At 43.2% G+C, this 27,201-nt stretch overlaps 3 protein-coding genes across 9 annotated transcripts in view; 1 reads left to right on the top strand and 2 right to left on the bottom strand.

The window, feature by feature from the left end:
- Positions 1 to 7,504, bottom strand: part of Zfand4 (zinc finger AN1-type containing 4) — a 72,129-nt gene extending 64,625 nt beyond the window's left edge. For 2 of the 4 annotated variants that reach the window (XM_031383054.1, XM_031383057.1), the window contains exon 1: positions 5,516 to 5,681. In XM_031383054.1, the coding sequence (XP_031238914.1) occupies positions 5,516 to 5,549 (34 nt within the window). In that variant the 5' untranslated portion in view covers positions 5,550 to 5,681. Of the gene's footprint in view, positions 1 to 5,515; positions 5,682 to 6,879; positions 7,308 to 7,361 lie in introns of those variants that run through there. The other 2 variants (XM_031383055.1, XM_031383056.1) reach the window with 2 other exon arrangements.
- LOC116099980 (translation initiation factor IF-2-like) lies at positions 5,743 to 9,025 on the top strand. The gene is made up of 3 exons (XM_031384053.1): positions 5,743 to 5,751; positions 7,052 to 7,842; positions 8,146 to 9,025. The coding sequence occupies exons 1-3, from the start codon at positions 5,743 to 5,745 to the stop codon at positions 8,309 to 8,311; spliced, it is 966 nt and encodes a 321-aa protein (XP_031239913.1). The 3' UTR covers positions 8,312 to 9,025.
- Positions 9,021 to 27,201, bottom strand: part of Washc2c (WASH complex subunit 2C) — a 54,037-nt gene continuing 35,856 nt past the window's right edge. For 2 of the 4 annotated variants that reach the window (XM_031383049.1, XM_031383051.1), the window contains 12 exons: positions 26,750 to 26,925; positions 24,437 to 24,539; positions 22,862 to 23,014; positions 20,927 to 21,109; positions 16,686 to 16,814; positions 16,497 to 16,580; positions 15,838 to 15,957; positions 14,885 to 14,947; positions 14,327 to 14,539; positions 11,924 to 12,529; positions 11,006 to 11,183; positions 9,021 to 9,349 (listed from right to left, as the gene is read on the bottom strand). In XM_031383049.1, the coding sequence (XP_031238909.1) occupies positions 9,210 to 9,349; positions 11,006 to 11,183; positions 11,924 to 12,529; positions 14,327 to 14,539; positions 14,885 to 14,947; positions 15,838 to 15,957; positions 16,497 to 16,580; positions 16,686 to 16,814; positions 20,927 to 21,109; positions 22,862 to 23,014; positions 24,437 to 24,539; positions 26,750 to 26,925 (2,148 nt within the window). In that variant the 3' untranslated portion in view covers positions 9,021 to 9,209. The remainder of the gene's footprint in view (positions 9,350 to 11,005; positions 11,184 to 11,923; positions 12,530 to 14,326; positions 14,540 to 14,884; positions 14,948 to 15,837; positions 15,958 to 16,496; positions 16,581 to 16,685; positions 16,815 to 20,926; positions 21,110 to 22,861; positions 23,015 to 24,436; positions 24,540 to 26,749; positions 26,926 to 27,201) is intronic. The other 2 variants (XM_031383050.1, XM_031383053.1) reach the window with 1 other exon arrangement.

Below are 27,201 nucleotides of genomic sequence, written 5' to 3'. Positions count from 1 at the left end.
AGAGCCTTCGCCTCTATGTTCTAGTGCCTGCAGAGAGCCTTCACCTCTATGTTCTAGTGCCTGCAGAGCCTTCACCTCTATGCTCTAGTGCCTGCAGAGCCTTCACCTCTATGTTCTAGTGCCTGCAGAGCCTTCACCTCTATGTTCTAGTGCCTGCAGAGAGCCTTCACCTCTATGTTCTAGTGCCTTTGATACAGAAAGTACTCTTCAGACTATTAGGAGAAGCAATCACCAAGCTAACCACAAACCCTTTATCTACAATGGTATAGTATCTGCAAGATAGCCTAGGGCATTGGTGATGCAAAGCTTGTGAGAATAGTCCACAAACAACTGATTTGACTTAAGGCCACTCCACAAAAATCCATACCTGACACTGCTTGGGTAACCAAAATCCTAGCCCAATGACCTAGGGTAGAGCCAAATACCACCAGTTTTAAAAAGAAGGGAAAAACCCAACATAGTAGTAAAATAACTCCTAATGCCATTCTGCGGTACTCATAGATTAGTGCCTTATTCATCCATCATCAGAGAAGTTATTTTCTGCAGCAGATGGGAACAAATACAGACCCACAGCAGACAGAATGCAGAGACACCTTGGAACACTCAGTACTAAATGGGATGTCTCCATTAAATCCTTTCCCTCAGAGCTCAGGGAATCCTGTGGAAAAGGAGCGGGAAAGAGTGTAAGAGCTGGGGGCGGGGGGAGGGGAGATTGAAGACACCAAGAAACAAGACCCTCTAATTCAACAGGAGCGAAGCTCATGTGAACCCAGGCTGAAGCAGCATTCAGAACCTGCACAGGTTGGCACTAGATCTTCTGCGCTTATGGCTTCCAGTTTAGTGTTTTTGTGGGATTCCTGAGTGTGCAAATAAGTGGGTCTCTGATTTTTGTGCCTTCTTTTAGGCTCTTTCCCTTGTTGATTTGCCTTGCCCAACTTCAATGCAACAGTTTTGTATTATCTTATTATATTTTATTTTTTTACATTTTTAAAAACGAATGAATGAAAATCTAGCAACTAGGGTAAATGTTAACCACTGAGCTGTCAGTGGAGGAACACTGGGAACGTCAACCACTCCACACTGAGCTGTCAGTGGAGGAACACTGGGAACATCAGCCACTCCAGGGCAGGCCTCATGTTCAGAAGTAGCTGACTAAACATATAATGTACTCCACACTTTTGGTTACAGTTTGGGAGGGGTGGGGGCACATTGTTTCTTCTTTTGAGGTTCTATTTTATTTTGTTTCCTTGGTTTTGTTGTGTTAGGTTTTTGTCTTTTGAGAAAACTTAAAGTGGGTAGGTAGGGAGGGGAGAGAAGTACTTGAGGGAGAAGGATATGATCAAATTATATAAATTTAAAAACTGTTGTAATAATATTTTAGATATAAGGCACATGTAGGATACAGGATTGGCAAATGCTTTCTCCCATTCTTTAAGCTGGCCCTTGACTTTTTGGTAATTTTTTTTCAAATTCAATTCTCAACTGAAGAAGCCCAGTCTGGCCATTTGCTGTTGCAGTTAGAAACGTTGACCTAACCCAAGGCAGTAAATTTACATACATTTTTCTCAAGAATTGCACAGTTTTAACTTATTTTTAGGTTTAATGTTCACTCTGGATAGGGATTCAACTTTATTCTTCTGCACAGAGAAAATCAATTCTTTCCAGTAGCATTTGTTGGAAAGACTGTGCTAACCCCACTGAATTTATAGACTTCTTACAGAAGACGACTACAAACATGAGGGCCTTCCTCCTGCCTCACTTCTCTACACCACCTGTTGCTGCGGCTCCTATCGCTCTGAGTTCTCTAACTTGACTACGTTTGCGGATTAGGAAATAGCCCTCTTCTGTGTTTTTCTTCATACACTATGTGTTAGAACACAAATGATTTCAATACACTGATCTTGTGTACTGCCGCCATGTCTACTGTGTTCAAACCGCATGTAATGGATCCCTTGGGGTTGCCTATATTTATACAAATAGCCTTTTCCTCCTCTCCAATATGTTGCTCTTTATTTTTCATATCTAATTGCCCTTAGAACCTAGAGTACAAGGTTGATTAGAAGTGAGTGAACTGGAAATCTTTGTCTTTTTCTTGATTATAGGAGAAAGGAATTGAATCTTTTACTATTAGATATGTCAGCTGTTAGGTTTCATATGTAACTTTATCCAGGTTAAAAATTCCTGATTATTCCCACATTGCTTAGGAATTTGTTTTGCTTTTAACTACAAAAAAGGCACAGATTTTCTAAGATATTTTTTGGTGTCTATTTAAATGACCACATGGTTTTCATTTGTTTATAACTAATATGGTATATTACATTCATTTATTTTTTTTGTGTTAACTTATCCTGCATTCCTGGAACAAAATCCCATTTGTGTAAATAGTATTCTTTGGATGGGGGGGAGGCAAACACACAGACAGAGCTGGACTTGATCAGGAAATATCTCCTGTGTCTAGTCCATTGTTAAGAGATTTCAGAGCATTCCTTCCCCTTCTTTCTCATCCTTCCTCCAGCCCTTGCAGTTTCGTGTCATGGTTTGGCTCTGTATGTTTTATGTCATGATTTGGCTCTGTATGTTTTAGCCTCATACAATAAGTTGGGAAGTGTTCCTTAAAAATAGATAAACTTTTCGGGGAGATGCTGGGGATCAAACCATGCACTCGTGCACACTAGGCAAACACTCGACCACTGAGCTACTTCTCCAGCCCATAGTAAAAATGAGTTTATTTCAGTATGGGAAAAATCTGAGAGCATGGGAAGAATACCAGCAAGCAACCCCACCTAAAAGGAAGTTAATACTAAAGTAAATACTGGTAAATACAAAAAGTAAATACAAAAAAAAATACAAAAAAAAAGTAAATACAAAAGTAAATACAGGTTATACAAGAATTTCAAATGTTTCCTACCAAAAGAATATGCGGCATCACTAAGGTCACTCTAATTTTCATAAACATTTATTTTTTATTTATTTTTGAGTCAGGGTCTCATTATATAGTCCAGGCTAGCCTCATACTTATGATCCTCCTGTCCCATGTTTCCCTAGTGCTGGGATTATAGGTATATGCTGTAATGACTGGCCTAGACACGCATTTAAAGGTGCACTTGTTTTACAAAGATTGTGTTTGGCTAATTAATATCACTGTAAAATCATGGCCTAGGCATTTGTAATCTAGACATTACAGACACAAGAAATTCAATGTATAAAAAAATAGCCCCTCTCTCCAAAGGTTTCCTTGTCTTGCAGTCCTCAGCTGGTTAAAGCATACCATAATGCATCCATTCATTCTGCAAGCCAGAATTTAGGATCTCACAGACACCATGACAGTTTCAAGTGACCAATCCTGACAATGCACCTTACATCGCTTATTCCGTCAACCTCTCCATTTACCGATTAGGACTTAATTTGGGGTTTCTTTAGCTTTCAACTGAGCAATTCTCAAGGACTGACTAGCTATGATCTCTGATCCCAACGTTTCACTAAACTAGCCAGCCACTGGATTTTGTTGTTCTTTAACTTTTGGAAAGAAAGTTTCTAAAAATTGGCTAAGGGTATTATTTTTAACACATTAGCAGGAGGGAAGCTACACTTAGAAATTATTATAAGACCTCACTAGCAAGGGGAAGAAATCTAAACTAGAGACATGAATTTCCCTTATGAATAAGGAGACTATTTTTTAGGGCAATTTTAAATCTACAACAAAATGGAGCAGAAATTATGAGTCTTCACATACATCTGTCCCTTTCCTGCCTCCAGCTAATCTATGTTCTGCACTAGCACAGTACATTAACATCGCTGTCACTCAAGCCCAAAGTTTCCATTAGGGTTCAGTCTTGGTGGTGTACATCTGACAGGTGTGGGCAAATATATAAAAGCATCATGTATTTACGACCGTGTCAGAGTAGTTTCAGTAGTCTACATATTCTGGGTTGGAGCTATTGATCCCACCCCACCCCTCAGGTGTTTCCATAGCTCCACCACTTCCAGAATGTCCTGCAGTTGTAGTCAAACAACGCAACCTCTTCAGACTGGCCTCTCCAAGGAGCACACATTTAAGGCTCTTCTGTGCCCTCTCACGGCTTGACGGCTCTCCTTTAAGTGTTAAATTATATTCTATCGTGCATATGCATTAGTTTCATTTATCCATTCTCCTGATATCTTACATTCTCCATTTTCTGACAATTATGAAACAAAACTATACATAGGTTATTTGAGTTTTTAAAACTTATTTAGGATAGATTTTTAATATAAGAGTATTTTCAGCCTTTTGTGTACATGTGTATACATTGTGTGCATGTATATATTTGCATGTGGAAACCAGCAGTCAACACCAGATGGCCTCCTCTATCACTTTCCACTTTGTATTCTTTTTTTTTTTTTTTAAGATTTATTTTATGTATACGAGTACCCCGTAGCTATTTTCAGACACAGAAAGGGCACGGGATCCCATTTCAGATGGTTGTGAGCCACCATGTGATTACTAGTACTTGAACTCAGGACCTCTAGAAGAACAGCCAATGCTCCTAACCACTGAGCCAGCTCTCCAGCCCCATTTTTTTGAGACAGGGTTTCTCTGTGTAGCCCTGGCTGTCCTGGAACTCCCTCTGTAGACCAGGTTGGCTTTGAACTTAGAAATCCACCTGCCTCTGCCTCCCAAGTGCTGGGATTAAAGGCATGTGCCACCACTGCCTGGCTTCCCATTTTATATTCGTAAGGCAGCACTGATCTCTGCTCATCCATTCAGCTTGACTGGGTGACTGGTAAGGCAAGGGTTCCTCATGCCAGCCCTTAGAACACAGGTCCATGCTGCTGTACCTGCTTTTCACATAAGTTCTGGGGCTCCAAGCTAGGATCTTCATGCTTGTATAGTTAACACTTTACCTTCCACAGCTGAGCCAAACCACCAAACCCATTGTGCTTGTTTCTTTTTTTAAGAAACTGCCACACAATATGCAAAAGTATCAAAGTCATTCTGATTTCTTGCACCAGTGAAGGAGGAGTTCCTATCACTCCAGGCCACCACATCCTATTGCACAGTGTTCTGGGTTTTGGCTTCAACGGGCAGTTTCCTAATGACCTGGGATGTAAGCACAGCTATCCTTTGAAAATGTAAACTGAATGATCCTATCATTTCTAGCTCAAGGCCTTCTCATGGCTCCCACCATCTGTACAACAATGTTCAAACTCCTTGGAAAGCCTTTCCAACGTACATATTTCATCTCCTAGCCCATGGTCACTTACCTATACTCCCCCAGCAGTACCTGTGCTCCTTCTATCTCTAGTTGTAGCTCCTGCCTCATTGCTCCTGTTTTGTTCTACTTAGGCCAACTCCACACAAGGCTTCCAGAGAAGCACCTAATCTTTCAAAACTCAGCACCACAGCACGGGGAGGGGCACATTCAAAGAGAATGCTTGCTTACAATACAAAGCCTGGGTAATAACCAGCCTGGGTAATAACCTCTCCCCAAAGCCTCAGCTCCAATATCAACTAACCCACAAAATCTTTTATACTTACTATCTTTTGCACCCGCACCATATACGATACCCATCAAAACTGGACTGCTTCCATGTCCGTCACCCGTGCTGGTAAGGGAGGGACGATGTCTCTATCATTCACCACAGCCGCCTGCACAGATTAGTATGCATTCAAGGTTGTCCAATGAAATTCAATTCAAAACAACTCCCTTTCTCCACTAATCCTTGCATTGGACAAAATTAATAGTCAAATGTATAGTCATAGAAATGAAACAGGTTAGATTGTGGAGGGATACTGGTTTCCTCTGGGAATCACATTCCGATTCACTACACCAGAATCCATATAAATCATGATAAACACGTATAAACAGACACTTCTGCTGTAGAGGGGAGTCTCATAGCTCTAACATAAGTCATTACTGGGAAGCTTGAATTGTGCAGATAGCTAGTGCTCCTTTAAAGATGGCATCACAGGAAGAAACATTGCTGCCGAGAGCACAGTTATTCTGAGTGAAGTTGCACAACACAGGAAATAACTGGTAGCAAGCAACAGCAGCCACGCAGGGACTGTGCTACCAGTACTGTGGGTCAGAGCTGCAAGAGTACACAGTGCCTTACAGGGGCGCTGTTGGCATTTCACTACTTACGCTTACATCATTCACAGTGAATGTGAAGCCTGGTGATAGAGTACTTTTCTAGCACATATGAGGCTTTGGGCTCAATCTGCAATTTCACAAAAACAAAACAAAACAAAACCCCCCAGCATTATAACAAGAAGAAAAAAAAACAACAGCATTACAGTGACATACCCATAGGCAACATGCAGATGTTTTCAATGCACAGATCTGAAATGAAACTAAAGTGACTTTAAGTAGAAGAAAATCAGCGTTGCAGTAGGTACATCATCAGTGGTGCAGGAACTTCCAAATTAAGTCTGGTCCCAGTCAGTGGGATAATTTCCAATATACAAAAAGGACCGAGGGTGGTAGCCATAACTGAAAACAACTGTGTCTTGCGTCTCAGCAAAGGAAACCAATGTAGCAACACAAAAGAAGGCTGTGCAGGCCAGCTACACCACAGCACAATCCTACAGGCCAAGTGGAAGTTCAAGTGGGCCAATGACCTAGCATACTAAAACTGGGTCCGCTGAGGACCGCAAGCATCCTCCAAGTGGCCTGTGGTCTGCATCTATGTGCCCTGGAAAACCAACTGACGATGAAAACGTATAGTGATGTGAAATAATATAAGTAAATAAAACAATGCTAGAATTGATAAGTTATCTTTAAAAACTGGGAGAGAAAAAAATCAAAGTGAGTTTCCAACATTTCTTTCATCTTTTGAAATTTCTAAAACCAACCAACCACAAAAGCGGCAATAACTGCACTCCAGGAGTAATTCCAGTACCTTGGACTTTGCTTCCTTCTCATCCACAGGAACTTAGTCCCACGACGAGTTAGTTTTAAAATCCCCCGTCCCAACATAAATATACCCACAATACGTTGCAGCCTTTTATAAAAAGGCGACTCTTTTGTACAAATGTGTGAAAATCGAGCTACAGACTGGGATCACACTCTAGGCTAGCACGGATGCACAAGTGCGGGTGTGCTGCCCTGGGGCTGGGGGCCACGACCGGCAGGGACCACACTCAGACCCAAGGTCGGGTCGGCAGCGCCCGGAGCGACCCGGCGCGACCACCTCGTCCGAGAGTCGGAAGGCAGAGAAGCGCGGAGGGTGTGCCCAGGCTGCAGCTGAGCTGGGGCGGGCGCGCCTCTCCCGCCGGCCGGGGCAGCGAAGGCGCAGCAGGCCCTTCAGCCGCCCGCCCTCCCGGCCGCGCCCCGCCCCGCCGCGCCCCGCCGCGCCCCGCCGCGCCCCGCCGCGCCCCTCACCCGCTCGCCCTCCGGTGGTCGCGTCCGCCCGCTCGCTCGCTCGCTCGCCTGCCCGCAGGCCGATAGGAGTGCGCGCGCCCGAGACGCCGGCCAACGCAGGCCCGCGAAGCTCCGGTCCCGCCCTTTGTGACACCGCTCACCAATCACCGACCAGCGCTGCCGGCGCCCTCCAATCAGCCCGCGAGGGGCGGGGCCTAGCCTTCCGAGGCTGGCGGTTGCTCGGACGCCCGGGTCGCACCGGCATTCAGGGAGGGTTGTCGGTTAGTAGAGGCCCGGATGTTGACACTTTCTCACTGGAAGCAGGACCCATCTGGGGCAAGGCAGGAGACGGGAGACGGGTCACAGGGGCCGAAGAGCCGGTGCCAGAGTGGAGTGCCTTGGCTGGGGCACTTCTAAGGTTCTTTGGGGACAGGAGGGTCTTTGGCATTTGTCAGCTACTCATGGCCTTTCCAGAGCCAAGGACACTTAAAAGGACATCCAGGCTAGTCACCCCCCCCCCCTTTTTTTTTGTGCTCCACGTTCTCTTAACATTTCTGACTCAATTGTGCCATCTGTAAAATGGGGGTATTCTTATGACTTGCTTATAAGGGTTTGTGACTTTCTATATGCCTCTTGCATTTGAGCAACCACTGAAGATTATAGGTCAAACAGGTTGTACCCTGGGCTCAAATCCCAGAACCCTTTTGCTGTGCACCCGAGCTGCTGAAGTGGGATATAAAATGGCTCTATGACTACACATGCCTTGCATCTAGGTTGGGCCCCTACTGCTTCATTCCCTCCACAGGTGGTTCAGCTCAAGGGTTTTACTAGGTGGACTGCAGAGAAGGCCATCAAAGCGCTCCCTCACAGTCAGCTTGGGAAAGTACCCTGGCCCTGATCAGTCTTCTCCCACCTTCATTATCCTGAGACCTGAGCCACTAGTCTCCACAGCTTCAAGTCCTCAGTACTGAGGGGAACGGTAAGGTGAGGCCCTGGGCTTTTGTCAGACTCCTGCCCATGATCGGGCTTACAACTTCAGACTCTGTTGAGGACAAAGCCACGATGGTAACAGAGAACACAAGAACAGGGCCTGTGCCAGAAATCGGGATTACTCAGAGCACAGGCTCTGGCATCCAGTGGATGAGCCATATCATCAGTCATAACCTACCATATTAAAGGGCAGACAAAAAGGTCCATTTTCAATAACGATCTTGCAATTTTAGTACTGAAACCAGTTACAGAAGAGGAAACAAAAGCTAAGAAAGGCAAAATTTTGCCTACAATTAAACCATCCCATTTCCCGAAACTACTCAACTCTGACTGGGGTAGCCAGGTAATGTGGCCGATGGGATGGCTGTATTCCAATAAAACTTTCTTCACAGTATCAAGACAACAGAGGACCACAGTTCCCCTTAGAAGACTGCAGACCCTTTTTTTTTTTTTGGAATTCAGTAGAAAGCTCTTCTCATGGGCTTAGAACCATAAATGCATAATCCTTTACCACCTTCCTCTTTCGCCTGCCTACATCACCGCACTGAGACCAACAGAGCAACCCTCCTGGTCTGATCTGCTGTCTGACAGTGGCTCCTCTACATTCCCTGCCCACGCATGAAACCACAGAGCGCTTTCTTCTGTTTACATGCACTATTATGTACTCTTATTAAGTAAAAACAAACCACCGTAAAGCGTTTATTTTTTATTTGTAATTTTAAGCATAATTAAAATCAATGCAGAAAAATATTAGCTACATTGGGCACAGAAGTGATTGTTTTCAGTATATGCTTGTAATCCAGTGAAGACAGAGTTAGGAGACAGCATCACTAAATGAAAGACAGAATGGGAGAGTGAACTGTGAGGGCCTCACATGCTCTACTGGCTTCCAAAGGCATTCAGGGGGTCATCAAAAATGCTGGGCACTTTGTGCTCAGACCTCAGTTCGGAGGCTGCCTCAGCAGACTGGCTTTTGGGTTTGGATGCCTTAGCCTGGAGGCCAGACGAGAAGATATCATCTTTAAAAAGAAAAAAAAAGAAAGTTGTTAAGACAGGAGAAAAAGAAAATGGGAATTTGAGACACATGCACACAAATTGCCAAGCTCAATGCTAATAGCACACTATAGAGCACCAATATGGAAGTCAAACGTCTTTGATTCTGGACCTGGCTGAGTTGGTGGCACCCAAATTTTGTAACAACATATAAACACCAGGTTCTTCCTGAACATACGTTTCTAGCTACAAAGGTGTATCTTAACTTGCAGTCAGGAACAGGAGGGTGGATGGCTCTCCACCTCAGGAAGGGCCTCACCACCTGGACTTCTTTCTACCTTCTTTTCACTCTGGATTTTAATAAGAATGAGAATGTACAAAGAGAAATCCAATCTAGGACGCACTCATCTCAATGGTAAGAATGAAGTCTGACTTCGTTCATGTTAGTGCGCTAGACTCTAAAGTTAACTATGCTGCTTACCAAGTAATTATATTGGTAGGATTCTCCTGCATCCAATTCATCCTGTGTATGTAAAGATGTGTACACAATGATACAGACCATGGCATTATATAACAAACTAGAGATCCAGATTGTCAATATGCTAATGGCTAACAAAAAGCAGTATTACTCAAAACACGGAAATCAAAGGAGATTTCCATGTATGGACATGGAAAAATATTTAAAATGTGACTAGAAGTAGAACAGGTATGCTTGTTTACTATGATTACTATGTAAATACAGTCTTAAAGGATGTACAACAAACTATTAATACTGGTTAGTTTTAAAGCTTTAATCCCTCCACTTAACAAAATGTTGTAAGCTGTATGACTGCTAGATAAGCATGTATTACAATTTAATAATAAAAGAAAGCCATGCCTGCAATGTCAGCTAAGGTCAGGGGTGTACAGTCAGCCAGGGCTACAGCAAGGTCTTGTGTCAAAAAATGGACAAAGGAAATAAGCAACCCAAGTCTCTTCTACACTCTCTGCTATAAGACAGACACATGAGGCGGAGAAGGTCTGCCAGGGAGACAGACTCAGTATGGCTCTGCAACTCAAGGCCCAGGCCTGGAGGGACAAAGGGAGGACATGTGTATTTTTGGCTTCAGTCTGGGTCGACCAACACAGAATGTATGGGGAGCCCAAAATTTATAACTATCAGCATTTGGCTTGCTTGTTAGCTAAGGAGTGGTTGCAGCGTGTTTAGAAATACAAAGGAAGTCAGGGAGCTGCCAAGTCTCACTTGTGACTTCACTGCACAGCCCTCAGTCTCTCTCAGCTCACTCGTGACTTCACTGCACAGCCCTCAGTCTCTCTCGGCTGCTGTCCCTCACCCTCCAGCTAGAATCCTGACTGAACCAGCTTCAGCGCCTGCTGACAGCATGGGAAAGAAGTTTCTGACGGACTCTCAACGTCATCAGTGTTGTCAGATGACAGCAGGTGAGCACTAACAAGTTAATTTCTACTTCAGTTCAAATGCAGAGCAACCGCCCGACCGACCGTCTTAAACCCTGATATTCTGCATAGCATATGGCTGCTACATGAAATTGACTAGTCCACCTACATACCATGTTCTTAGACTAACAGCAAAGAGAACCTACTGGGGAACAAAGTGCAGGAAAGGGCCAACATGAACGCCAGGACAGCCCATGAGCAGTGGCATGATCTAGATAAACGCTCACCTGTATCATCATCAAACATGGACTTGGCTGCAACTTTCTTTGTGGACTTCTCTTTGGGTTTTACAGTTAAGTCAGCGAAGATATCAATATTATCATCAAATAAGTTGGGCTCCAAAGTTCTCTCCTTCTCTCTCTTTTTTGGAAAAGGTTTAATTGCTTCCGTAGCAAATATATCATCCTAGTTAAGTCCAAAAACATTTTTTTGTAAATAAAAGCATTTTTAAAACTAAAGTAGTTCAATAATTTATAGAAATGCACTGTTAAGCACAGTCTCCCCTGAGGACTGGAAGACCCCCCCCCCCCCATGTCTCTGCACAACTCTCCCTCACCACCTGCAAATGGCAGCTCTCCAGTGAGGTCCTGAGGGCAGAGAACAACTGCAAAAGCTCTACCATCAAAATGCGGCTAAGCAGAGTCCCAACCACAACCAGTGCTTAAACACACAGCGGTGCCCACAGAGGTCATGCATGCCACAGAATGACATGCCCACAAAGCTGGTCACAGCACCACTCTAAAACCTCTTTAAAACAGTAAACAAAAATAATTAAAATCATGTATATACATGATGCTATGCTATGCTATGCTATACTAAATAAAAAGACCCAGGGCTTAAGCTGTGATTCCGTAGAACATTTGCCTAACATGTACTAGGTTTTGAGCTCTATCCCCAGTACTACAATAACATTATTTAAAATAATTCAAGGCAATGAATTATAATAATTCAATTATTAAAGGCAGCAAGAATTACCACTGGATAAAACAAACCACGTCATGTAAATTTTAGGGTTATTAACAAAGAGATCTAATTGTGGTTAATAAGTAGACAGCAGACATGCACAAAACATACAACATAATCCATAGTTCAAGAAGTCAAGCAGCTATTCTTCTTAAAGGCCCAAACCTGAAATAATTTGTTACCTCAAAGATGTCATGAGTTTTTGACACAATGTCTTGATGGCTGTCAGATTTCCTCTCATTCTTTTTGCCTTTCTGATCTGCAAAGAGATCCTCCTCATCTTCAAGGAGTGGGAAAGGGTTTCTTTTCTTTGTTGGTCTTGGCTTGACAGACTGGAAAAGCTCCTCGGCACTGCTGTCCTCACTGAGATCAGGAAATACCAGGCTCTTCTCCTTATGCCCTCCTGACAAGTGGGACGGGGTCTCCCCTGCCTTGACACTTGCTCCCTCCAGGGACTGTGATCCTATGCTCTTGGGAAAGATGTCCCCAGAATCAAACAGGTCAGCCTCATTTCCAGTCTGAGGCAGAGACTTTACAAAGAAGTTTCTGTCCACTGCAGGGCCACCTTCCCAAGGTGGTGCCATGGCTTTCTCAGAGCTGGCCTCTCCACCGACCATCCTAGGCTGCAGAAGAGGTTGGTGGCCATTTGGTAAGACAGGACTACTGCTCAGCTGTGCAACAGGTCCTCTATCAACAGTCATGTCCTCAGCCTCACTGGACTCCTGGGCAGCCAGGCGCCGAGCAGCACGCGTCTGTGGTCTCCGCTTTCCTCTCACTTTAACACGACTCTGCAATGGCAAACACACACATCATGATCTGATGGAAATGTGTTCAAGGCTAACAGCAAAGACTATAATTCAAACTACTATAATGCTATTTGGTTTACTTCAACTAGGTTATCACCTAAAACTGGTTTTCAACCTTCCTAATGCTACAATCTGTTAATACAGTTCTTTATGTCATGGTGACCCCCAAAGTATAAAATTATTTCATTGCTACTTCATAAGTATAATTTTGCTACTTTTATGTCAGTGTAAATATCTAATATTCAGGATATTGGATATGTGATCCTGAAGAGGGTCGCAACCCACAGGTTGAGAACTACTGACCTAAAGGAAAGAAAAAGTTATTTACTGTTCCTAAAGGAGCTAACAAGTTCCTATTACTCCAGGACTTAATCCTTCTTAACACTTTAGTAGTCTCTGTTTCCTACGCTTTTATTTTAAATATATCTTAGTTCATGTGCATTGGTATTCTACCTGTACCATGTGCACGCGATGCCTGAGGAGGCCATAAAAAGGCATCAGATGTCCTGGCACTGAAGTTAAGTTGTGAGCAGCCCTGTGGGTGCTGGAACTGAACCCCAGTCCTCTGAAGCAGACAGTCTTTTGAGAACAGTTTCCTGTAAAAAGGCTCAATGTTGCTGAAACCTCAGCAAGCAGCTGTGCTGGTGTTCTGTGACTCAAAACACAGTCACAAACCTGGCACCTCCTCAGCCCTTAGTTCAAAGTTAGGTACCTTACAAAAAAAGAACCGAGAGGGACTCTAGCACCAACTTTATCAGGATCTAGGACAAGGAGAGATGAGGTAAGAGAGAGGCAACTGATAGTGCTCTTTTCTTCCAAGTCAACAAACACCAATTTCACTATTAGACATTGTATGTAAACTATGGATGGCATGTGTGAACACTCCTCAAAAGACGAATCTCTTAATAATTAGGATTTAATGGTTCAGATCATTTCCAAGATATACAATCATGTTTTGGGCTACATAATTATATCTGCTTGCTTCAAAGAAATATGATTTTAGGAGGCTTTGAGTGGTAACGCTGGGAACCTGAGTTGGGGGGTAAAAATAACCAAGATACATTATATGCAATTCATTAACTTGTCAAAGAATAAATAAAAGATAATCTTTTTAAAAAATCCACAAGCTTAGGAAGTAGCTAATTTAAGCTTGAAAGCTAACAAAAATAATAGTTTTTTTTTTAATATAGAGAAAATGGATCTGAAAACTAAAAATTAATTTATCATCCAGGGACAGGTGACCCTGGGTTCTGATGCCTACCTGAACACCTGTTAAGACTTCAGAGAGAAGGGAGATTGGATAGCAAACAAACTAACATAGAAAGAAAACTTCCCAGAGTTCATTCAGAGTCCACAAAGGAAGCCCGTGGCAAGAGCTTTTCTTTTCCTAAGTGGGCAGGAACTGCTTGGGATCCCAGAGAAGGGAACCCGAGCTCCAGTAAGGGAAAACCACAGAAGTGAGTGAGGTCTGTGTGGTGCTCTAGAGCATTCTGGGAGAAGCACCAAGGCCAGTGGACAGCAATGGGATATAACATGGGAATAGGGAGGGGAGGCCTGGTGACTGCACTTCAGGCTGCAAGTATTTAATGATCAGCAGGAAAATTAGAAGTAGGCAACGGAAAGTCAGGAACACAAGAAACTGAAAAGAGGTCAAAGGGAGGAAGAGGAGATGCATCCTTCAGGAGGAAGTAAAGCTGAGGTGTATCAGCTGTCAGACTGGTCTAGAGAGAAGCAGCTGGGTTGGTCTGGTTAAAAGAAAAACAAAAGTCCATTGATCACCTTGTTTGCACTGTGTAAGGTGTCTGCCTGGGCTGGAAGATCGAAACTCACACCAGCTTCCACACTCCCAGGAAGAGTAGGCACACCTTCCAGGATGTGGCTCCTTCCAGGTTCAGATGAAGGAAAAGCTAACTCGGATGAGACAGGCTTTGTTCCTGGGATCGGCAGAGCCACTGTAGGCAGCAAAGCTGCTGGGTTAATTGCTAAATTTGCCTAAAGAAGAAAAATGGAAGTCAGTATTTGTTCTTAACCACAGAAGCAGGCTACCATTCTATGACATGGGATAGCTGTGTTGCACACAGTGTAGAACACAAGAGAATATGAATGCAGAAAAATCACCTGATCCAGGCTCAGTGGGGCACACACTTGTGCCCATCACTGGGATCAAAAGACATTAAAGAGCAGGGCATAAGAAGCAAACTAGGCAAGGGTGGAGGGTATGGTGTTGGCAGGGGAAGAGATGAGAGAATGCTTGGTAGCAGCTGAAAAAACTGAAAATCCACAAATTTTATAGGTGCCACAGGCAGGCAATGAAGACTCCAGATCCAATATAATTACTTGTATTTTCCCGATGCGACTGGATGGCTCTCTGCTTTTAAATGGAGTGAGACCTGAAGACTCCTGTGTGAAATTAAATTCAGTTAAAAATCCATTGAGGAAACAGGTAACAAACTGTCTCTTGGGTTACACTCACACCCGAGTGAATCTGCCGGGGCAAAGCTGTGCCTAGCTGCAGCTCCTCAGCTCTGCCCTGCAAGCTCACAGCAGTCTGCTAGCTAGCAATCCTTCCCTGAGCCCTCCTCCAGCACACAGGACAGAAGGCTGCCACTTGACAGAAACACAGAGTAAAGGGAAACACTGATGAGGAGTGATAGTGGAGCAGTAGCTTTGTCAGAGCATAACTTGATGAGTTATCCAACATGGCAAATACCAAAAAGCACATGTGCTCTTCCACAACCTGAGGCCCTAGTTCTAAACACAGCAGCATCTGTGTTCCGGATGAGTTAAGAGATTAACTAAGGCCTCATCTCCAGCCACAGAAGCCTCGGTGAAAGTCCCGGCACAACTGGATTGGTCTGGCTTCCTCTGTGGAGAAGCTTCACATCATACAGAGAGGACTACTAGAAGAGAAGTCATATACCAACTATCTTGGGCACTTAAAAAGATCCAAGAAATCGGATGTCATTTGTATTAATTAGAATATAACTTCACTCCAAGGAAGTCTGGAGAAAGAAATGGAAATGCTAGTGAAAAGCAATTCTTTATCCCATCTTACATCAAATTGGAAACTGAATTTGGAATTTGGTCTAAATACAGTAATGACTAAATACAGAACAGGTTTCATGAGTGGAGAAAAGTAGGGATAAAAGAATACAGTGGAAGAGAGGGAGGGGTGTTGGTTGCTCTTTCCTCCTTCACTAAGATTTCTCAGTAACTCTGGGTCTATGCAAAGGAATCGTCTACCAGGCATGCAAATAAGAGCTGGGCTCCTCACGGAGATCAGCTCTGACCTGTGCTGTCTCTGTTTTCCATGTGTGTTTTTCTTTGCTGCCTTGAGTAGATTCAGGAAGGTTCTGGTTCTTTAAAGAAACAGGGTGGTCTTTTTTCAGTGTTCCTTTTTTTTCTGATACCTTCAAAAGAAAAAAATACAAAAGTCATCATTCATCTTCAAATAATAATGAGCAGAGGAGCCTGGCCTCCAGGCTCCATTCTAAAATGACGCTAACTAACTCATAGGTGGCATTTCAAAAATAACATCCTAACCTAAACACTGTGCTGTTTCTAGGGATGAGATGCAGCTCAGTGGCAAAAGTACAAGGTTTTGAGGGGAAAAATGAATGTAACTTACACAGGAGTCCTTTCTGCAATTAAAAGGATAAAATTATACCTAGTACGGCAGGGGAAAAATACACTCAGACTTAAAGGTTTGCATCTGAAAGGCATAAAATATAGATCCTTCATTAAACGCTTCAAAAATCAAAGACTGTACTACAATCAGAGAATCTGGTTTAGTTAGTGTTATGAACTGGTTGCCACATCTTATATACATACTGCTCTATATAATGATGTGTTAATTCATTTACTGGTAAACCTTACAATTCTCTGGCAATTTTCTCTCTTAAACCTGGACTCCCTATACTCTCTGAGCCTGAGAATGAAAAGCTGGTACCACAGGCTGAGAAGTCTTGGCCGAGCTGAAGAGATCATCATCATCATCATCAGCGAAGAGGCTTCCACCACTTGGCACTGACAACTGAAAGACATCACAATCAGATTACACATCCAAAAGTCAGTCGACTCACGTACAGCTAGGTGAGCTACACAATCGCTAATGCAGAGGGAATCAGTAGGAACTAACCCTGACTTTTTTGGTGCCAGCAAAAAGATCAACATCTGGGTCATTGTCCTTTTGCAGCTTGTGGCTGAAAAGCAGCTCTTCATCCTGGAAGACCCCTGTGCTCTTAGGGCGGCTATCAGTTTTGACACCCTGGGCAAAAGACAAGATCAAAATGGATACAACAAAGATGTCCCCTGGCAAAAGTTTGACCACAGCCTATGTACCAAACAGCAGGAAAAAAGACATTCATACAAGAGATATTATAAAGCTTCCCAAAATAGTGATAGTAAGTGAATTATCAAAAGTAGTGGTAAATAAATTTGTAAACTCAGATAACATAAGCATAATCTTTCAACCCACATTCAGTATCTAAGTTTTTTATTACCTTCACCTCACTCATGCCTACAAAAGAATGAAACCCAATCCTTACCCATTAGCTTCATAAGGACTGAAAAGAAGAATCCTGGGGCTAGGGGTAATAAGGCCAAACCACACTGAGTTCTTCATTTCATTCAGGAAGAACAATGTAAAAATCTCGATAAGCAATTTCTTTGGCTTCATATAAAAAGGAGGAGGGCTAGGGAGATGGCTCGGTGGGCAGTATTTACTGCACAAGTGTAAGGACCTAAGTCCCACCATCCCATCACCCATGTAACAAACCTGGGTGTGACAGTACACATCTATAGCCCCAGTACTTGGCAACCTATAGGGGTTACAACCTAGGTTTTATTTTTTTTAATTAATTACAATAAAAGTCATTGATTTCAACAGAGTTATGAAACCATGACAATCTAAAAATCTACTCTTGTATCTCACTCACCCCTCAAAAAAAGCCAAACAATGAATGGTCATGTACTCTGTCTACCCTCTCCTCTCACCCCTAAGCAACTATTAATCAACTTTCTCTCTTCATTTGAGTAGTGTGCACACAAGCACACATGTGGGAGAAACCAAGGCTGAGATCAGTTACCTTTAGTCACTCTCCACCTTCAAGACAAGGTCTCTCACTGAACCTAGAGCCACAATTTGGCAAGAAGGGCAGGCTGGCCAGCCTATGAAGGGAACAGTCAGTTCTCATCTTCCATTTTCACAGGTTCTGAGGAGAGACCTCGTGCTGCAAGAACCTGCTCTCAGTAAGTCCTCTCACTGGGCCATGCTCTATACTTTTGCATGTGTGAGTCTTGCAATGCTTTTCTTTCTTTTAAAGCTCCTAGGGTCACATTAGAATACAGACACTAGCTGCCGTGGAGGAACATGGGGAGATGAACTGAAATAATTTGAATCCCTCACTGGGATCCCTTGCCACACACATTCCAAGGATGGCTAGGAGCACCCTTCAACACACTGGGAAGCATCTCAAGGCACACACAACTTGGGTAGGAAGCTGCTGGGCATGACCCAGTTCCCACTGGCTGCCTCCAGTGCATGACTTTCAAGTACCCTCTTTTCAGAATTGAAACTGCAGCAATGGCAATGCCATTTCTTTTCACGGTTCTGTGAAGAGCCCGCTCTCAACTCTTAAAAGTGGGACCTGTGGTTGGGGCCGTGCCCTGCTGCATGTGCTCCTCGTGTTGGCATCCTTGTTTCTAGAGGCTTCCATGGCACCACAGGCAGAGCCACGGGACTTTAAACCTCACGTCCTTGCAATGCTTTCAATAAGTATTCCTAAGTATTTTAATTTTTTGTTGATGCTGTAAATGCAATTTCTTACTTCTATTTTCAGATAAGACTATATAAAGCTACAATATATTAATATATTGACTTTCCATCCTCCAATGTTGCTTAGATATTCTGTAGTTTTAAAGTTCCCTGACAGAGCCAGCTTCTAACATGGACACCCCACATAGAGCCTCCCGTACAAGGCTAGTGAGACGAGCAAGAGAGAGCGGTCTTGTCTCACACATGATCTCAAGGGGAAAGCGGTTTGTGTTCAGCCTTAAGCACGGCACCAGTGGGCTTCCCAGATCCTCTGACCAAACTGAGGACACTTCCTTCTACATTTAATGAGATGACTGATTTCTGTTGCTTTTTAATTGTGAAGTGACTCAGTCTTTTTCAAATGTCCTTTCTATACCTACCAAGATGACGATGTGCTTTCCATCCTGCATTGTATTAATACAGTACACAGACTGACTTTCAAGGCCAACTGCCCTTGCATTCTCAGGAGACAGCGCACTTCTGCTGCATGTTCTTACTTTCCTAAATTAGGTTTACTAAGGCCGTTTAAGCATTTTATCATCTACTTTCAGAAAATACTAGTCTGTAGTTTTAACACGTCTGGTCTTCAGGCTAGAGAGGTTAAAAACATTGGCGGTTCTTCCAGGACACAGATTTGATTCATGGCCCCCACATGGTGACTTACAACCATCTGTACCTCCAGTCCCAGATGGCCTAATGCCGCCTTCTGGCTTCTGTGAGCACTGGGCACCCATGTGATGCACAGACATTTATGTAGGCAAAATACTCATTCACATAAAATAAAAATTTTAAAAAGATGTATCCATCTAGTTTGGGTTCAAAACAATATCAGCCTCAGAGCAAAGCTCCTATTCGCCTCAGTGACATCTATTGGAGTATGCAGTGTTTGCTGTTCTAGATCTGGGCTACCTCACTTAGTACGCTATTGTCCAGTTCCACCTGTGTCATTCAGACTTTATGATTTTATTTTGTTACGACTGAATGGTATCCCATTGTGTATACACACCACATTCTCAGAATTCAGTAAGAGCGGAAGGACATTTAGATTGTTTTGAAGCAGCATTGGCTGGCTTAACAGCATCCGTAGATAAAAAGTCAAGTCCTGGGACGTACACCTGCCATGGGATGCTGTAGCTATATCCTCTGATAGATCTGCTCTTAGTGTTTTGGAAATTCTTCACCCGCACTTCCAGAGTAGCTGAACCAATGTGCAGTCCAACCAACAGCGATGAGGGCTTCACCTCCCTGTTCTGCTCTGGCATTTGCTGTCAGTTGTTTGCTTGATCTTAACCATTCTGACTTGGGTAAGGCAAAATCTCAAAAGTAATGAGGAAAATACAGAAGGAGCGTGAGGAATGAGGATGGAGAGTGAACAACATTAAAGATGTTTGGAAAGCCACAGGAAAGTACAGACTTTTATAAGGTTACTAAAAAATACATATTTATACGTGTGTGTGTGTGTGTGTGTGTGTGTGTGTGTATACACACATACATATTTTTTTAAATGGAATTATATGCATGGTGTGAAAAATGTTTCCTGCAAAAGCCAAAAATTATCTAACAAAAGCCTAGGTTCCAAAAAACACACCTTCAGACTGTTGGCCAGCGAGGGGGTTCCAAGAGATACTCCAAACAACATAGGCTATTGCCACTGTCCCTGATTGTCTTCAAGAACTTGAAGGTAAAAAGGACCCTGTTGCTAGAGTCACCACATACTACTTAGAGCAACTAAGCTAGAACTGCCCTGGAAGTCTCATTCCCTACTGACGACCCCTCACACAACTGAAAGATGCTATCCAAGCTGCCAAGGGAGAAAGTCCTGCCTAGTTGGAAAGCCTACAAACACAATGATGGCCCAGCAAGACTTCCCAGTTGGTCTAACAGTGGCATTTTTACTCTGGCTACAACCAAAGCTGTCTAATTGGACTTAAGGCTCACTCAGTACGAGGAAATGCATGCCTAGTGCTGTAACCCCCATCAATACCTGTGGCTAGAGAAACAATAGATCCTAGAAGAAAACCTACTACTGACATTTCTCTAAGTCAATACAATTTCTAACTATACTCTAAATATCATCCTTGTGCCTACAGATGGGTGTAGCTCTCACCTCTCATCAAGGAAGCTTTTTTATACAGCAGAGGCCATCACAGAGATCCAAGACCACCAGCAGATGACCAGCTACAAGAAAACCCATATGGCCTGCAAATCTAACAGTTTTCATACAGCCCTTCAGAGAAAGGCGGATAGCTGGTAAAGGCCCTTCTACCACTAGTATTTCTAACCTGAATGCTAACCTGACAGAAGTATACATGTTTGTCAACTCCCCTTTCCTACTGTGCACTTTTGTATAAAGCCAAGTTTCCCAGGAGCAACAAAGTCTGGACATCTCAGAAGCAAGTGAGACTGAGAAGCTAGCTGCTGATTTATCCCCAAACACCTGAATGGAGAGTATTATTGATACGTGCACTAAAAGCTAAGACTTCCTCAGCGCCTCTGGCCAGCACCAGCGCCCTGCTGGAAAGGGAATCCATGTGTCACCTGCACCTTGCACATGCACTGCTCACCTTTCCCAGTCCAGCCTGAGGTGCACAAGTGTTGCTTTCATCTTCTACTTTGTCCTCGTCCTCATCAAACAAACTAAGGACAGTTTTGGTTCTACCCTTGGCTCCTCTGTCCAGTGGAGATGTAGAAGAAAATATATCAGAAGGCCCACCTGCTTCCTGATCAGATGCTGGTAAAAGTCCTTCCTACAAACAACAAAAATAAGGAAAAATTAGCAACTAGAAGTTAAAATCCTACCACGGGCTTTCGCAAGCTTGACAATAAGCCAGTAACTGCCTTGTTCACATGACCCAATACAATACAGTTTGTCACCACACAGAACACTACGGTCACCAAGAAGCTTGTACAGACAATCACAGTTATAGATAATTTTCCCAGTCATGTTAAGCCAGTGGCCCCACTTCCTTCTATAAAGTGATAGGGCAGTTAGAGCCCTGATGTACACAAGTTGTTTACTTATGAGAAAGAAATTCTCAATTACAACATTAATAAGTGTCAATCATTAGAAACGAATCACCAAATCCCAACTTTTAATATGTAGGTCCCAGAGGAAAATTTAACCAGCATACTCCTACTCTGTAGCCCTCCATTATTCATGCACATTCAATTTCTAACATAACACTAAAAATGCAAGATTAATCCATTCAATAGGATTACAATTCTGGCAAGATACTGATCAAAACAATTACTATTATATGCATCACTAAGATAGAAAAATGATTTCCAATTAATCATCCCATTAACTGCAGAGTGCATCCCAAGCTTCCAACTGGAAAAGCGTGTTTCATTAGCTACACAATAATATGTGAAGTCCTGCTTACTATGTGAAAGGCAACATGCCAGTGCTTATGACTGAAAAAGAATCAAACCATCTAATCCTCAGGAGTTTACACCTGACTAAGGGACAGGATAGTGAGAGCAGCTCAAGGCCACATGCAGCCACCAGGAGGAAAGATCAGAGTGACTCAGGGACACAGGAGTCCAATTCTCAGGAGTTTACACCTGACTAAGGGACAGTGAGAGCAGCTCAGGGCCACATGCAGCCACCAGGAGGAAAGATCAGAGTGACTCGGGGACACAGGAGTCTAATCCTCAGGAGTTCACACCTGACTAAGGGACAGTGAGAGCAGCTCAGGGCCACATGCAGCCACCAGGAGGAAAGATCAGTGACTCGGGGACACAGGAGTCTCACTACAGCTATACGGAGCCGCTGTGAGGAACACGAATGACATGTTCTTCATACAAGCCCTGGGATAAACTAAACTTGAGCAGCTGGACCTACAGAGCACGGAGAATGAGGAAAACAAGTGGCACTGCATAGACAGAAAGCAACTGCTGACATGAGTCTTGTCATACAGCTGTATTAGAGGAAAGCCTCCAGAGAGAACAAACCCTGAAAGCACAAAGTCAACGTTCAGAAGAAAACCCATTTCACTTTGCTCTGATTTAATCAGCATGGCAAGCTAATCTCCTGAATGTGACATCTAACTCAGAAGTGAGGAGAACAGAACAAGGAAAGCAGGAGCTGCAAAGAAGCAAATGAAGAAAACATACAGAGCAAGTCACCATGGAAACGAGAGGAGGAAAAGCACTCTGCAGACAGGCAAACCACCTGACCCAGGCAAACCGCCTGACGGCACTGAGACCCAGCATGCACTGCGACCCAAGTGGCACTGAGATCCAGAATGCCAGTAAAGTAAACAGGAGCTTTTCATGTCACAGGGAGCTTTTCATGTCACAGCATACAAGAATTCTGCTATGAATCTAAAGGAGGGTTCCCGGAACAGCATGAACACAAGCTATTTTCTTACCATACTCAGTATTTTCTAGCCTTTCTACAAAAACACTTATTTATGTAAAAGCATTCTCAGTGTTGGAAAAGGTAGGAAAGTGTTCCATGTGTTCCAATGGATTGGAAAGCCATGGGTGCAGCTTACCTTCTGTGCCACGCTGGCCGCATCAGTACTCCCCACTTCTGGGGATGCCCTGGCATTATCAACCTTCAGATCCACAGGCTTCACACCAGATGGTACCCCAGTGTCCTCTTCATCACTAAACAACAATGGCACCTTGGGGATGCTCTCTTTTGTCTACCAAAAGAATATGGCATCAACAATGATTAAAAATATTACACCTGAACAGCATAGTAATGTATAAAGCTAGCCAAAGCCAGTCCTTTCAGGAAGGAGCTAAGTATAGCAGAAGAAGGGCAGCTAGGATGGGACCAGTGATGTCAGCATGGAAGATGTAACAGAATCTTCCAGACTTGCGATGACAGCGCTCCACAGCTTGTCACTGACACCACAACTATAACTAGCTTGTCTCCTCTTACACTTCACCAGTAAGACAGCAGTAGTTGCTACTCCAGATCTGCCCTCTTTGCACTAAGGCACAGAATGAGTCAACTCACTGTGCCCTTCTGCTGTGCAGCACCTCTTCATTTGCCATTCCTTAATGTTATGCCAGCTCTCACATTCCTACATCCTGGGTTCCTCTGTTTGAAGACTATCTTCATGTTTACAAGGCCCAGATGCAAATATCACCCAAGGTTTATCTGTTCTGTTCAGTATCATTGCTTCTCTGAATAAAAACAGTATTTCCTCTTTACCTGGTCCTTATTTTACTTTATTCTTTATCTACTTGTTAATTTATCTAAAACAACAAATACTATGTGCCCAGGCACAGTATTTCACACAAAGTAGTTTTGCTCCAGTTTGTAAGAACTTCCGCTCAGCTCGTCAATCCCTTCTTTGTAAGGCAAGCAGTTAGGGTTAGGGTTAGGTTATGTAGCCAACTTGGAGTTACCCACCACCTACAAGCTATGAGGCAGCAATGCCTAAGCAAGTCAGGAAGGCTGATGTGGGAAACTATGAAAGGACAACACTAACTATAATTGAAAATGTTACAAATGAAAATTGGGATAAGAGGACTTTTAGTTATCATCAGGAAGAGATCCTTAAGATGCAAAAACTATTCAACTTGAAATCAAAGAAAATGGAAGTTCACTAAGAATGCAGATGACAACAGGCAACACTTATAGGATTAAAGAGAAACAAATGTAGAATGCACTAGACTTAGAATTTAAAGGTGAAGTATCCCCAGAGGCTGAGACACGGAGAGCGTGGTACCAGCTAGCAGGGCTATTTGAGGAGGTTCAGGCAACTTTAGGATGTAGGTAGGACACTGCTGGAGGAATATCACTGAGGATGCGTCCTTGAGAGCTATGTCTTGCCTTCCCATATCCTGTCCCTCTCTCTAGCTGCCTCCTGTCCAACATGAATTGAGTAGCCTCCATTTCTAGGATGTTCTGTCTTGACACAGGTCCAGAACCAACAAAACCAAGGACTAAGGGCTGACCCTCTAAAATCATGAGCCAAAATGAAGTTTTCCTCATTTATGTTAAATGCGTTATCACAGCAACTCCAGCACAGGCTCTCAGATCTGACAAAGCAGCATCTCTATGCATACAGCACAATCTTACAGGTATTTTTTGAGCCTAGAAAAATGAATACCGTTGTTGCAGAAGGAACAGATGTGGGAGGAAGGCCAAACAGAGAGCTTCCACTATCAGTATCATCTTCAAAGAGAAGGGAAGTTCTCAGAGTCTTCTTTTGGCTATGAACAAATAGGAAATCAAATTCAGGAAAAATACAACTTAAAAACAAAAACATTCTGCTTTTTTGACCACATCCACAGTGACTAACCCCACCATTTGTTGACTGTGTATAGCATAAAGATTTGAAAAACCTTTGGATAGACAGAATCTGATCATACAGGCGGCAGCCTCTGCCTATCACTCTAATGCAGAGGAGCCTGGAGACCTGCTCATGAAGCCCTGTCAATCACTGTCCACACACTGCAGCTGCATTACCTCATAGATCTGAAAGGCATGCTGCACTCCTGGCAGTCACAAACATAGAATTCTCCTTCATTGTCTTCTCCAACAGAAAATAAACTAGAGCAGCTATGCCTACTTTCAGCATGCCCAGGAAGGCAGCTGAGAGACCACAGAGCCAGAGTCAGCTTTTGTACTGTAACCTTCTTTTCCACTCCTACTTGATTCAGAGTAGCTTTATTGGGTATAATTTACATAATAAAATTGCCACCTTTAAAATTCAGATTTCAAGAATCTTTACTATTTTGCGAACTGAACACTATCCCATATAGTCTAATAAGGAACCCACACCCATCAACAGTCAACTCCCCATTCCCTTCTCTTCTGAACCACTAACCTACTGTCTCTCTGGATTGATCATTTCTGGACATTTCCTATAAATAAAATCATTCACTCTATGGTCATATGTGACTGACTTCTTCAGATAATATATTTTCTAGACTACTTCATGCCCTACCATAATGTCAACACTTTATCCCATATTGTTGCTGAATAATAGCCCATTGTGTGGTTCCACAACCTTTTGGTTATCTATTCATCATCTGATGGGCACTTAGGTTGCTTTCTGGGTATTATGGATTAATATGACAATAGACATTCTTGCACAAGTTTTACCTGAGCATGTTTTCATTTGTCTTAGTTGTATACCAAAAAGTTAAATTACTGGATCACAGGATAACACAGGCTTAACATTCAGAAGAAATACCGAAACCATTTTCCAAAGTGACTGTACCACTTTATATTCGTCCACATCTTTGCAATGACCTTTTTGAAAGCTGTTCAAATCTGTGACTTACTTTCTATACACAACATTTTATAATAATGCAAAAAGCATTACTGAAAGCCAGGAACTATGTGTCTGGTACCAAGCCCTACAAATGGGACATGTTTCAGGTCATCAGGTTCATGGCAATGTGTGTGATAGGACACACATGTTCAGAGGATGCTTAACTACAGTGGAGCTACAGGAGGTGGGGAAGGCAAAGATAAGCCGGTGCTCTAAGCCCCAAGTTCTTCTTTCTCAGGTCTGGATTATAGTAGGCTCTCAAGAGAGGACATACACTGACTCTTGACAGAAGCTTGTGAAGAAAGGTAAGTATCCTATGAAAGAACAATAAAAATAAGAGTGATGTATTTCCCTCAACTGTGATGAATGCTGCCCATGACCAGCTACTACACAAAGCATTTCACATTACAAGTTCATGATTATCTTAACAAGCCTATAAGAGATGAAAAATCTGAGGCCTAGAGAAGTTAGGGAACTTGCCCAAAGTTATTCAGATAGAGGCAAAATTTAAAACACTATTAGAATTTCAGACATTCTCAATTCTGGACCAGAGGCCACAGATATACCAAGTGTCAATTCTTGGGAGCCTAAAAGCAGCGACATTAAAGTCTGAAAAGATGTACCTCTTTAGAAAAATCTGAGGTACTTTAAATCTGAATCCATTTATGAAGACCACAGACTACTGCACAGAACTTCCACACTCAATGGGCTGCCTGCTTACTCTACCCCCATGCAGCAGAGCCCCATTTACAGTTGACAACTCTCCAGAGGGAAAGGTTAAATGTGGGAGTTACTCTGAACACACAGCTAGCTATCCCCCAGCACACACAGCGTGCCCTATGTCACTCTCTGCAAATCACCAGCTTCAGCTCAGTCACCTAGACCAGAAGGCATGCTTAGTACCTGCTAGGAGTGTACTACTAATATCATGTTTTTCAACATTTTCAGGATTTCTATCAAAGTAACAAACTTTTAAGTTTCTTTTTTAGAAGGACAAGGAGGGGAAGAGCAGCCCCCACCTCTTTCTCTCTCTGTGTGTGTGTGTGTGTGTGTGTGTGTGTGTGTAATAATAAGGTACCAACCCCTGCAGCAGAAATTCTGCCTCACACACAAAACCTTTCCCTGCGATTGTAAACATCTCACCTGTCCTTTGCAATAGCAAACAGATCAACTTCATCATCATCATCATCCTCAAATAGATTGGTCTTTTTCACAGCCTTCGCTTCTTGGCCTTGGGTGGTCCCCGAGTTCCACAGCTCTCCTTTGGACTTATTGTCAGACGCTAACTTGGTATGTGAATCAGCAATATTCCACTGGTCCTTAAGACACAAGTCATGCATTAAGAATCCACAGGGCAGTGGCAACAAAATGGCTAGGTAGGAAAAGACTTGCTACATAAACATGAGGACTTGAGTTCAAATTCCCAGATCTCATGTTTAAAAGATCCACACACACCAGTATCCCCAGCCAGTATCTGTAGGGGACAGATCTAGGTAGATCCCAGGAGCACCCATCAGCCGAGCCACACCACACACATACATAAGCAAGGCCCCCTCCACTCAACACATACATTTCCACCCCCTTCTCTCTTTCTC

The sequence above is a fragment of the Mastomys coucha genome, unplaced genomic scaffold (genome assembly GCF_008632895.1).
Source record: "Mastomys coucha isolate ucsf_1 unplaced genomic scaffold, UCSF_Mcou_1 pScaffold20, whole genome shotgun sequence".
NCBI lineage: Eukaryota > Metazoa > Chordata > Mammalia > Rodentia > Muridae > Mastomys > Mastomys coucha.
Note: the sequence above shows the minus strand (reverse complement) of the source record. Positions and strands in the feature narration are given on the sequence as shown.